The 14246-nt window shown below is 42.5% G+C and overlaps 1 protein-coding gene across 2 annotated transcripts in view; it reads left to right on the top strand.

The window, feature by feature from the left end:
- The window catches only part of CYYR1 (cysteine and tyrosine rich 1), a 214946-nt gene that overhangs the window by 170305 nt on the left and 30395 nt on the right, over positions 1-14246 (top strand). For both annotated transcript variants that reach the window (XM_056559452.1, XM_056559453.1), the window contains one exon: positions 2036-2138. In XM_056559452.1, the coding sequence (XP_056415427.1) occupies positions 2036-2138 (103 nt within the window). The remainder of the gene's footprint in view (positions 1-2035; positions 2139-14246) is intronic.

Genomic DNA, 14246 nt, shown 5'->3' with positions numbered 1-14246 from the left:
CTGTACCCGACGCTCTGAATGAACACCGGGTGCATCAAGGAGATCACGGCGGTCCCCAGCGGCAGGACCCCACAATCAGACATCCTATCCCCTATCTTTTGGATAGGGGAAAAGATGTCTAGGGGCAGAGTGCCCCTTTAAAAACCTAAATCAGCGCCCCAGGGTTGTAAAATAACAAATAAGAGTGTACTCACCTCTTCCGGTCTGCCGCTGTCCCTCTGTTTACTCATCCTGATGAAGCACCTTCCCTATTCTGTTGATGAAGCAATGAACTCACTGCAGCCTTAGAGATTGGCTGGACCTAAAGAGGTGAGTAAACTCTGTTTTGCTATTTTACAGCCCTTGGACACTGCATCTAGGTGTTTATGTAAATTGAAATGCTCCTTTAAGCCAAAATGCTTCTGCTTACCAGTCTCACATACCGTCACATGACCATGAGTACTGTGGTCACATCCTTATTTCCCCCTTTTGTGTAGTACAGAAATGTTACACATGGCCTGTATCTCTACTACTCTGGAGAGATTGTGTTTCACATGCAGGGCAGCAGTACTGTGTCCATTGAGGGGTACAGCAGAGAAATGTATCAGTAATAGTTCTCTGTTGTGTGTGAAAATAGTGAGTAATTATATCACTACCTCACAGAGGAGAGAAGCCCTGGTAGCATCAAAACAATGGTGCTACACAGAAATGGAAAAGATAATAAAAAAATAAAAAAGATAAAAAACAGATGGACTTTGGTGGCACCATCCGTTGAGCATGCACACACACATTTTGGGGTGGTCCTCAATAGTATTTTTAATAAGCTAGGAAAAAACTTGTTTATTTGCTTTTCTCGTTGTAAGGGTGGGTTCACACCACGATTTTCTATACAGTTTTTGGATACGTTTTTTGTTTTTTTTTTAAACGTATGCAACCGTACAGCCATAGAATTTCCATTCAAAACCGTATGCACCATATTGTATACGGTTGTCTCCGTTTTTCACACCACAGTTTTTGGTCAAGGTGAAAAACCGTATTGACCCGTATACATTTTTTTTTAACATGGTAGTCAATGGGAACCATACAGACCTGTATGTGTGTACGGTTCCATCCAGTTTTTACCATACGGTTTTTGACTTTGCACAGTTTTTTTTCTTCTTGGAATTTCAATCAAACAAGTGAAACTTTATTCATAATGGAGTGAAAAGTTCAAAACGTATACGTTTTTTTTTCCTAAAAAACGGATGCAACCGGACATCATTTTTCAAACCGTATACGGTTTTCGACCACATACAGATAAAACTTTGTACACACGTTTTGATACAGTTTAGTCAGGTTTTGAGGAATCCGTTTTTTTTTTATCAAAAACCTGATAAAAAACTGTATTGCAAAAACGTGGTGTGAACCCACCCTAAGTCATAGCTGGATAGGGGGTTTATAGATTCCTGTTGTATGATACGTGGCAGCACATGCCTCCCGGGGAAGCAGTAGAGGTGAACACGACAAGTGGCTTGGTTTAAAATACTTGTAAATACTTTATACAGACCTTACTGACCCTGCAGGCATTAGAAACATCAAAGTTATCAATATGTATTTAAAGAAGTTGTTTTCCCACCATACAATGTATAATCTGATCAGTAAGGGTCCAATATCTGACCCCAAGAAATGGGGTGTCTGATTACCATTCCTGGTAGTAAAGTGGCTGCACATGCACAGTCATACTTCACCAAAGTGGATGGGACCAGGGCTGGATCAAGGTTGGTCAAGGTTCCTCAAACTAAGCAATTGGTGGGAGCTTCCTTTCCTGTAGTGGCTAATTTATATTGGGCATAAGCATAGATAGTTGTCAACACCAAGGTAGTGGAGGTCCTTGGGAAACTACATCTTTTTCACGCCTACAATCTGACTCTGGATGAGAAATATTGGGCCTAAAACATATACAATTGACCCATTGGTAAAACAACCATGAAAATACAATAATTTGGAAATGTCTGCTGAAGATGTATAAGAACCATTCTGTTTCCTTTACGCGTCCTGTGTCTCTTTCTTTATCTAGAATCCTGCCTTGCACACTGTGGAGTAGACTGCAAATCCTATTGTTGTGATGGGACGCCTCCTTACTGTTGCTCCTACTATGCATACATTGGAAATGTCCTCTCGTAAGTTTTATCTATTTCATTGCATATCTTCTTGTAGTTTACTGTACATAAATGGCCATTGTCAGATCCAAAAACTTTTCAAATGTTGTTACTAATGAAAATTAAAGACCTTTTGTAATATGGTTCTTAAAAAAATCCCACCACTAGGGGGTCTCCATACCTACTAGGACACTAACCAGTCATGCAGCAGCATCAGGCTTGTCCATTAGTCATAGAAAAGAGATGACTCACGGACAAGACTGCATGAGCAGACACACCAATCACATCCCACCACCTCGAGGATGGACACGCCCCCTTCCCCTGAGAGGATTTCTAACACTGTGAGCTAATGAAAAGAGGGATTTTTTATAATAAATATATGTGATAAATGCAGAAATGTCAGATGTACATTGCCAGGATTAGGTACTGAGTAACATATAATTATTTTTTTTTGTGGTATCTGACAGGTATGCTTTAATTATGTTTAATAATATTTTTGCATTTAAACGTAATTATTATATATTTTTTTTATTGTTTTGGGTATTTGAAGTCTAGACACATACGGTGTGTTGAAGGGGTAATCCAATGAAAAACTATTTTATTTTAAATCAACTGGTGCCAGAACATTAAACAGATTTGTAAATGATTTCTATTTAAAAATCTTAACCCTACCAGTACTTATCAGCTGCTGTATGCTCCACGGGAAGTTCTTTTCTTTTTGAAATTTTCTGTCTGACCACAGTGCTCTCTGCTGACACCTCTGTCCATGTCAGGAAATGTCCAGAGCAGGAGAGGTTTGCCATGGGGATTTTCTCCTGCTCTGGACTAGTGCTGGGTGGTGTACCGGTTCATACCGAATACCGAATTTTTTTTCCTGCACGATATGAATTTTTCCCATACCGCAATACCGGTTGCCCCCCCCCCCTTGAATGAATGAATTATCAGCCGCAGCGCGCTGTCCCCACATCGGGGAACTAATCATATGTCACCCGTGAGTGCTTATTCTCACCCCCCCCCCTCCCCCAAATAATTATTAGCCACTGTGCTGTACTGTTCTATCCTGTGTCCAGGCTGCGAAAATAAACAAAATAAACTTTAACTCGCTTTCCGACGTTCCCGTTACCGGCCTCACGGTCCCTCAACTGCGGTCCTGGGGATGGGAACGTCAAAGAGCCATCAGCCTATCACCAGCCGCAGCGATGTCCCACCTCGGCCGGTGTGGGGGACTGCGCAGAGCTGATAAACTTGGGGGGGGGGGGGAGAAGCAGAGCCCACGAGTCACATGATTGGGGGGGGGGGAATACTGTTAAATACCGTGGAACCGCCATAACTTACAAAAGTACCGTGATACACATTTTTGGTCATACCGCCCAGCTCTACTCTGGACAGTTCCTGACATGAACAGAGGTGTTAGCAGAGAGCACTGTGGTCAGAAAGAAGTATACAGCAGCTGATAAGTACTGGAAGGATTAAGATTTTTAAATAGAAGTAATTTACAAATCTGTTTAACCTTCTGGCACCAGTTGATTTAATAAAAAAAATTTTTTCACCCGAGTATTGTACTGCACTCCTGACGTTAAGATAACATTACTCCCCATTTATTGTCCTTATCTTGATCACTTTCTTGCTGTGTTGGGTTAATGCATTCAGGATAACCATAACGGCAATTCTATCATTTTTACCAGGAGTTGTCTATCACAGTTGAGGATTCTAGTCGCTGTTTATAGCTGCTGAATGCAATGGACAAATCTTTCTTTGTTTTACTAATGCCAGTAATGCTTTTCACAGTAAAATGCAGGATTTGCGCAGTGGGGATATGTGACATAATGCCTCTGCCTCGCTTGATGTTCAGTGAACTTTACTTCAAATAAAATATCCTATTAGAAGACATGGTGTCTGCAGCCAAGTCTCAGCCGCACTCAGCCTATCTCAAGACAGCAGACATTCTGTGCTAGAGCGCCTCTGAGGAAATCCCTGAAGACATCATTATTGTGCGGGCATCACAGGGCATGAAATCAGCCTGCCATCAGTCGCGAAAGGCTTGAATCCGCACGTCTTGACTGCCGTTTCAGGTCTCATTCACTAGGATGACCATGTTCTACTTTCTAGAGCAGTTTTTTTTTTATTACAATAAGAACAACCATGATGGGTATAAGATTCCCTACGGATCCTAGTATAGGGTCTTTATAGCTTTTCACAGCAGTCACGTCACAAGTCAAGTTCATGTACAGGGTTCAAAAATAGGCTGGGACACCTTTTTGTTTTCAAACATTTCTGCAATAAATCTACCACGTGTACATATACCCTCAAGGCTCATACACACATTGCAGTATAGAGTGGTCCCCCGACATACGATTGTTTCAACCTACGATGGCCTCTTCGAGGTTATCCTGCAGCGCTGACTGCTTCAGCTGCCACCGGATAGCCATTTAATGTGCCCCATGTGCCCCACTCAATGATACTTACATGTTCCCACTACTCCAGCCTGTTAATTCACTGCTCCTCTGCTGCCCAACGAAGTTGTATTTTTTTTTAGAATTATTTTCTGTCTGACCACAGTGCTCTCTGCTGCCACCTCTGTCCATGTCAGGAACTGTCAAGAGTACAAGCAAATCCCCATAGCAAACCTCTCTTGTTCGGACAGTTCCTGATATGGACAGAGGTGTCAGCAGAGAGCACTGTGGTCAGACAGAAAGGAACTCCTGAAAGAAATACAACTTCCTCTGGAGCATACAGCAGCTGATAAGTACTGGATTTTTAAATAGAAGTAATTTACAAATCTGTTTAACTTCCTGGCACCAGTTGATTTAAAAAAAAATTGTTTTCCACTGGAGTACCCCTTTAAGCGCTTCACAAAATCTATTTTTTACAGATCGCTAGCTCCTCTTTCTCTTCCTAGAACAGTGGTCTTCAACCTGCGGACCTCCAGATGTTACAAAACTACAACTCCCAGCATGCCCGGACAGCCGTCTGGAGGTCCGCAGGTTGAAGACCACTGTCCTAGAACTTCAAGCTTTTCCAGAAATTCGATATTGATGGCCTATCCTTAGGATCAAAATCAGATCTGGTCTGTCCCCCTCCTTGCAAGGAGTGCTGCATCCCCATCACTATTCCATGCATCTTGTAATGACTGTACCAGGTACAGCAGCTGAGACCCATTCACATGATTTACTCATTCACACTGCAGACAATTGTGTGGTAGCCTGGGGGATGTAGGGTATGGGGAGTGTAGCTGTGCGGTTATTAAAGGGTGCTTGTTAACCCTTGCTATTCGTGATGCCAGGGTGAGGGCTCCTCAGTAATGCTTGTCCTACTGCTACCCTTCCCAAGAGCGATAGGGAGGTAGATAATAATAGATTGTCCACAACCGGAGAGTTTTCTGAAACAGGATTAACTTTTACTGAAGGGTTTCTGCAAGCTTCAAGAACAGAATAGTCTCTATGCCTACAACTGCTTACTTTGGAGATTGACAAAGGTTGGGACTTTAGCAATTTAGAGTCTTTTAGTATTGTGCGCTGTTCTACTGGATTTAGGGGATTTAGTTGCGGTCCAGTAGTCACGCTAGCATCAGCAGGGTTTAGATTAGAACTCACGATTTTAGTTCTGCTGAGGCCGGTAGGTTTTTCAGGCCTATCGTGTCTTTGAAAGTTGCGCAGAACTGTCCTGCTAGTCCGGCATCCACGAGAGCAGCAACCCAAGAGAGCGATAATTGGCTACAGCTCCCTTATATGGGCAGGGGCTGGACTAGTGCTAATTGGTCCAATACTGATGTCAATCACCATTACAAAGACTTGTGGGCAACACGTGACCCAAGAACCTCCAAAGGTCCTCCAACATACCATAGAGGAGATTAACATGATCACATGACCAAAGGTCCTGCGACGCTAAACAAGGTAAGTACTTTACATTATATTAGATATACGTAATTATTAAATATATACAGGTATTAACATTAGAGAATTAGACTTGAGAAGAGGCGACTAGGGGCTGTCAAACCTGAGGGACCCTACTTGAGGGTAGTTACTCTGACTTTGTGGACCTCTACACTAGTTACAGTATGTAATACGGTACCAGGACACCACAGTTGCAGTTCCAGGAACAGCCACTACAACATGTATGGAGCTGTGCCTGGTAAACAATGAACTTGTCAAAGCTCTCGCTATACAGAGTCGGACCCTAGCCGATCCGATATTCCAATGATAGGCCAACAATATCAAATTCTTATATAATCAGTAGAGCAGTATAATAAATGAAACAGCACAAGCGCCGACTTCTCTTTATTATTTCATTTAAAGATCAGAAAATATTCAACGTGACAAATAGGCAATCAAACTGGAAAAGCGGAAGGGGGGCAGATAATATTTACAGCCTTTGATGTTGTCATTTTCCTATCCATCTGCACTGCAGGTTTCTGCCATTAGAAATAAATAACGTAATGTTTTCGGATACCGGAAAAGCATTTTAATGTCTTAGTGCGCACTCAGCGTTATTAAAGTTTAAAAGCAGAACATTAGAGCGGTGCAGGTGAATAAAAGCTTTTCTCCCCGTGATAACACACACTTTCTGCGCCGCTCTTATACAATGTAATGCGATTTATTTTTAATACTCTCACAGGGCAGAAAGTAAAAGTATTCTGCTTGGCCGAATAATCACATTCATCAGTAAAGTGACAGCTTAGAATATATCTTTGTTCTATTGTTCTGTGGTCATGTGCATGGCGCCTATACGGCGGTTCCGTATGCCTCTTTGTGGAGTCTCCTTTACCATATTCGAAAAATATTCTTTCCCAAAAGCAATATCTCGACAAGAGTTTGTAAAATTACATCCAGTGGACAAACCATGTTTTCTTTTTTAATATACATAACATAAATACCATAGAGGCCAAATATTCAGCTGCTATAGGGGTCATGGACAGAAGGGGGGGGGGGTCCTGCCCTGATTGGTCCTATTGGGTGACTGAAACCTATGAGAGTAATAAAGAGTTAAGAGAATTGTCCCAGGAGACATGGAAAGCAAACACCAGACCTTTCTCCTAGGTGTCAAAACCCAATTACATAATGGGATGGCCCATTTCGATCGGTGCAATAGGGCCCCCTCTCTTCTATGTACACCAATGAGTACAGCCCCATAAACTTCTACAGGTGGTGTTTAAAATTCCTCATGGCTTCTAAGGCCTTGTATTCCTATCATATAACTCTGGGATGTTCACTGATCTGGAGATTGATAGGACCAATATTTTCTATTCAGGAGATTAAGAGCCCTGGTAAGGCCCAGAGTAAGAGCACCAGCGATCAGCCGATTGGGTCGTTTTGACCTGCTTAAAAATCATCGGCCACATTTCCTTGAGTAATAAGGATGTGTGGGCAATAACTGATCGCAAGAAAGGGCCACACAAACCGTCTACTGGAGCCCAACGCTCAAGCCTTGTAATGGCCCAGTACAGGACCGGTGCTTGTTTTCAGTGTGGCCCGTGCTGTCTTATAGGACCCTTAGACAGATGAGTTACAAAATCCACAGGGGCTATATACTTAAAGAGAGTCTTTCAGGGCCCTGGGACCCCGCATACACCAGCCCCAAGACCTGACCTGTTATGACACTGTCTTCCTATTCTCTATTCTATTCCTGTACAATGGCTTGGACGTTGATGTCACAGGCCACACGCGGTTTCAGCCGCATAGTTAGAACAACCCTCAGAATAAAGCGGGGAACTGTGGTGTTACCTTTCCAGTGGTATACCGAAGCTGGGGACAATCCACAACAGCAATTGCCATGCACAGTGGTGGCCCATGTTAGCTCACAGTAGTGTCATAGATGACCGTAACAAATAACAGAATTGTAAATGCAGCTCTGGACTATAATAGAGCCATAATTGAGGATAAAGATGTACATGATGCTCATTGTAGTCAATGAGCTGTCCGTAAAATACATTAATATTTTGGGTCATCCAGAGTGAGATATTTTCTTTGTAGGTCTTCTCCAATCTGGATGAGACATGAGGTCATAAAGAAGGAGAAGGACCCCCGTCTATGAAATGTCCTGAAATGGGTTGTCTGAACCAGGCAAGCACTTAAAGGAGTACTCCACTGGAAAAAATTTTTTTTTTTTTTAAATCAACTGATGACAGAAAGTTAAACAGATTTGTAAATTGCTTCTATTTATAAATCGTAATCATTCCAGTACTTATCAGCTGCTGTATGCTCCACAGGAAGTTCTTTTCTGTCTGACGACAGTGCTCTCTGCTGACACCTCTGTCCATTGCAGGAACTGTCCAGAGCAGGATAGGTTTGCAATGGGGATTTGCTCCTACTCTGGACAGTTCCTAAAATAGACAGAGGTGTCAGCAGAGAGCACTGTGGTCAGACAGAAAGGAAATTCTGATAAGTACTGGAAGGATTAAGATTTTTAAATTGAAGTAATTTACAAATCTGTTTAACTTTCTGGCACCAGCTGATTTAAAAAAAAAAATGTTTTCCAGCGGAGTACCTCTTTAAATATCGCAGATGGGTCAGGTTGATACATGTGATCTTGTTTTTGTATTGAAGTTTTTGCACGACACCATCTCCCCCACCAAAATTCCTACAGAAAATTATTTTTATTAAAGCGATGACAGACAACACAAGGGGTCAACATCTGCATATCCTGTTATGACACGGACCATCAATCTGCATCCTGTCAGGAGATATGATATAGGATGCTTGCTCCGGCCATCACTTTAGGCCTTAGGAATTTTTTTAATTCTCATATATCATGTATTTGGATATTTGGATGGATCCGTAGCTGTCCAAACGGTGAAAAAAAGGAAACATTTAGTCAGTAGTTTTCCACTTTTATTGCGGCTTTTTACTTTATTTGCACAGTAGGGCCGGGCGATCCACAGCTGCCGGGAAAAACTTTACATGACAGAAATTAAATGAGATCCCAAGGTTTTCCTTTAATAGCAATAAAATAACCATTAGAGTAGTAAAAAGAGGTAAAATTGCTGTGGTGACAGCAGTTAAATTGACTCCATCAGCGATGTCTGACCACCTTACCATCAGCTTCGGCTGTATTATGGGAGCTTGTCTAATGTTATATGGATATGGCTGGAGTAGAGAGAGGGCAAAAGAGGCAAATTCCCTCGGGCCGACACCATCTAAGAGCCTTCAACACCCTCCTTAGGATAATTCACGTGTACTCTTCGGTAGTAGAAGCAGAAGAACGGAGCACTCACATCAGTTGTCTTCAGATTGCTTGGTACAGGAGTTGCAGGGGAGCGGTGCACAAAGGCGACAATTGTTTCACGCCTTGCGACGCTTCATCAGGCCCGTCACGGGCCTGATGAAGCGTCGCAAGGCGTGAAACAATTCATGACTGTCTGCCATCCACCATAATTTATGCCAGCAATCTTCTCCAACTTGTAACTCACATAGAGAGTTTAAATGATGGCACACATACAGTGAAGGATGCTCCATATTTATTTAGAGGTTTTTGCCTGTTGTACTGATAAAATCTTAAAATGGCAAAATTACAGTATAATAGGAAGTGAGGACTCTTAGTAGGCCTCATTTCCTGTAACATCAGAGACGCATTCCAACATGGATCTTGGCCTTTCCCACCATCTGTTATAATTAGTAACTCTCTCCCTTTATTCCCTGTCCAAATTCCTTCTTAAAGGGGTACTTCGGGGAACTAACCCCATAGCCCATTCTTTCCTTCTCGTCAACCTATTTAATCGTCTAAATGTAATTTACTAGCTATGTAGAGCAGTTTCCACTCTTTGGTTGTCACTTACGTGCATGAAAAGAGGGAATGACATCATCCAACCATCTACTCTATGTCCAAATCCCTCTCTGAAATCAGCCCCCACCCACCTAAGAGACATATACCATGTGGTTTTTGCCCTGCACTTGTCATGCTGTCTTTAAGGCAGAGAACTGGGAGGTGTGTGCAGCCTTAGCCAATCAGATGCTGAACCTATCTCTGCTGCTCAGAGCAGGAGAGTGTGGACTGCTCTTAAAGAGTGAGCTGACTGGCAGAGCTGCAATGATTGCTGGGAGATGAAGACATAGGGAGGGAAGGATGGCAAAGAATATCAAGCAGCCAGAGAATACAATAGGGACCACAGGAGCTCCATCTGTGGCCTAATTAATCAGGTAGCAGAAAGGGGAAGTGTTTTAAAGGAAGTCAGACAGAATAGTTGGTGCTCTCCCCAAAAGACAGCAAGGTGGCTGTAGGAGGGCTGCAGGGGTCCTGGTGAGGAACACACAGCCAGAGCTGTGAGTGGCCCCAAGAGTGATGTGGCCGAGACACACAGCAAGAGATTGCAACCGCTGTGTGTGAACAGTGAGTAGAAGGTTGTAGGAGGCATAAGTTTAACTGGCCAGGAAAAGCCCACCAGTTGATAGTCAGGGCACTCTGGATTGTTTAGTTAGTGACAAGACGGTTTAGGGTTTTGTTTGTTCCTGTCTTATGTTTTTATTTATCCTGCAACCCTTCTAATAAAGCTGGCAAGGGGCCAGACTTGCATAAAGTACTGTTGTTTGCCTGCTGATTGAAGTGAAAACGTGTCCTGTGGCGGTGTCAAGGATGATCCCAGAGCTATCCCCAGGGTAAAATCCTTACAATATATATAAAAATATATATATTTTTTATTATTATTTTTTTTTCCCTGGAGGACCCTGTAAACCATGCTTGATCTTGTGCCTCTGTCATTGCCGATTGCCGCTATCATATCCACAATCTTCTTGCTCCATCAACTGATAGTCCATAATCAAAATGGCAAGAGACTCTAATGTGAAAAAGTCAAGATTCAAGCGTGTTGTCCACTTGTCATTGGGTATAGACATTTGAACCCTCTAAAACCATTGGCATCCACCAATTGATTTCCTGTATTTTTCGGACCATAAGGCGCACTTAAAATCCTTAAATTTTCTCACAAATCTACAGTGCGCCTTATAATGTGGTGCGCCTAATGTATGGCTGTGTTTTCTGACCTAGAACTGATATGTGGTACACGGCACTCACGGCAGCGGGTATAGAAAAATGAATGAATGCCCACACTTCCTGACTACGATGGCCGTAATGCTCAATCCATGCAGTGCAGCTTCGTAGCTTTGGTAAGCTACAAAGCTGCACTGCTTGGATTGGGCATTATGGCCATTGTAGTCAGGAGGTGTGTGGTAGGGTAGGTTTATTGCAGTCTTTCAGACGGGATACAGGGATCAGGCGGGGGAGTTGCGGTGGAGGACGGGGCTTGACCGGAACAAGTGGTTTCATGCGGCTCGCGCACTTCCTCTAGCCGGAAACGTGCCGGCTTCCTCTTCCTCCGCTGTGCTATCAGATTTTTGTTTCATTTAATGTGCCTTATAACCCTGTGCACCTTATGTATGAAAATAAACCCATTAGCAGTCAATCATTGATAGTGCGCCTTATAACCCGGTGCGCCTTATAGTCCAAAAAATACGGTATGTAATATTTTTTCGAGATTGGCCCAGTCCAGCATCCTCAAATTTGACTTAACTATTGTTCCTTGATGAGGGCATCTCCAGTCTTCTCTTAAGCTTCCTATACACAGAAGATAAACGACAGTCGCCATATTAAATTTTGATCTCTTTGGCCAGCTATATTGTCTGCTGAATATGTGATCTATTGGGTTGTTGTTGTATTTTTTTTGTTTTGTTGTTTTGTTTTTGTTAAATGTCAGCTGAAAAGCAAATGTATGACATGGTTGACCAAGCGTGCTTTGTGGAAACCCAATTTGTTGTTTTTTTCGAAAGTATCTTCCTGATCTGCCAGTTTAGTAGGTTAATGGTCACATTCCACTGACCGGCTGCATTCTAGCCAATACATGGCCAGCTTCACCCTTCCGATATTCGTCTAACCTTGTCATGATCCACCTGCTGATCTATATTTAGAGGTATCTCCTAAAAGGGTGGCTGATCTCCCCATCTTTGGCTTTATAGAATTTATACTTCACCCACCAAATATTTGCTGTAACGATAATGAAATATAGAAAAATTCCAGCTGTATTCCATTTTACCTCTGCACAGGAACCCCCGGAGGAAAAGATGTTTTTGTAGGAATTGATTGATGAATGTTCTTTCATGGATGATAGATTTACCAGTACATGGTTTTGTGGAAGGAGAAAACATTTTAATGATTTCTAATATGGTACTTTGGAGACTTCCATCACTTGTTTTTCACAATTGATTTTTCCTCTCCCCGTGTGCAGTAGTTATATTATTAAGGCTTGTTGAGTCTCCATGAAGAAGTAAGTTTTTCTCCATGTCAGTTCAATACGATATTTTTCACAACTTATAGAAGCAGCTATAAAAAATAATTGTTTATTTTGGATGTCACCCTATCCATTACAGAGGTTAATAGCATTTAAAATTAAACTTTTTTTTTTTTTTTTTTGCTGGTTTCCATTATACAAATGTAATTTCTACACTGAAAACGTGACAGGCCACAGTATGGAAACAGCAAATGCCAAAAGCTTACAAAATAAATGACCAATAATTCTGTACTTAGCATACACCAGTGTTTCCCAACCAGGGTGCCTCCGGCAGTTGCACTGGCATAAACTAAAAAAAATGGACAAAAGGGGCCCTCCTTTCATTGCATGCTTTATTTGTTGGGGGACAAAATACCATATTATTTTTTCCCTATTTATATAAAAAGGTGAATAGCAACTTACAGGGGTACTCCCCTGGAAAACATTTGTTTTTAAATCAACTAGTGCCAGAAAGTTAAACATTTAGAAATTTTAATCCTTCCAGTACTTATCAGCTGCTGTATTCTCCAGAGGAAGTTCTTTTCTTTTTGAATTTCCTTTCTGTCTGACTACAGTGATCTCTGCTGACACCTCTGTCCATGTCAGGAACTGTCCAGAGTGGGAGATTTGCTATGGGGACTTGCCCCCTGCTCTGGACAGTTCCTGACATGGACAGAGGTGTCAACAGAGAGCACTGTAATCAGACAGAAAAAAAATAAAAAAAGAAAAGAACTTCCTGTGGAGCATACAGCAGCTGATAAGTACTGGAAGGATTAAAATTTTTTAAATAGAAGTAATTTACAAATTTATTTAAAGGGGTACTCCGGTGCTTAGACATCCTATCCCCCCTCAATGCAAGTCTATGGGAGGGGGCATGACAGCTATCACGCCCCCTCCCGTAGGCTTGCATTGAGGGGCGGAGCGTGATGTCACACGGGGGTGGAGGCATGACGTCACACGCCACCCACCCTTTAGTTGCCGGTTATCAGACCCGGAGCGAACACGCTCCGGGGACTGATTACAAATGGGGTGCCGTGTGCATGATCACGGGGGTCCCCAGCGGCGGGACTCCCACAATCAGGCATCTTATCCCCTATCCTTTGGATAGGGGATAAGATGTCTAAGCACCAGAGTACCCCTTTAATTTTCCTGCACCAGTTATGGAAAAAAAAAATCTGAAAATATCAGTTTTTGGCGTCATGTCATTTTAGCTGTAAATAGCCTGCAGTTTCTTGACCTATTTTTATGACCTAATGAGCTTTATTATTGATGTCTTTTTTTAATTGTTCTATATTATGTTGTGCTCCCACTTAAGCCGGTTGAGCAGTACACCCCTGTGTAGGATGGTGCCAATAAACCAGCCAAAATTGAGGTGTAAGGGGGCCAGCAGAATCTTATGTGTTGCTTTTGTATGTACTTGGTCCTATACTCGGCCTTCATCAATGGCTTAAACTACCTCAGGGCCCATATTTATTATTGTTCCAGGGTCAGGGACCACTCAGTAGCTGGTTGTCGGAGCGATATACTCAATGGGTGGTTGCCATGCTATGGGTATTGTAGTCAGGAATGTGGCCAATTAGCAGCGTACTAGGTTATGTTGTTTTTAACCCCTTCCTTAGCACCATGGGCAAGACTGTGGAGCCATAATGGTATGTTGACACTTATTGTCTTATTATCTCCTGCCAGGTCTAGCTCCATGCCCTGCTCTGCGCTTCTGGCCACCACTGCCATGCTCCCGCCTTTACCTTCTTTAGTTTGTACCCAACTTCTTTTTTGGTTAAATGGGGCAGTGAGCACTGCATACCCAAATTTTGCAACTTTCCTATCACAGCTCAGAGTTTATGACCACTGCTGGGCCTCAACTTATCCCCCCCAAT

This window comes from Hyla sarda, chromosome 2 (genome assembly GCF_029499605.1).
Source record: "Hyla sarda isolate aHylSar1 chromosome 2, aHylSar1.hap1, whole genome shotgun sequence".
Lineage (NCBI taxonomy): Eukaryota > Metazoa > Chordata > Amphibia > Anura > Hylidae > Hyla > Hyla sarda.
This window is presented reverse-complemented; position numbering and strand designations above follow the sequence as displayed.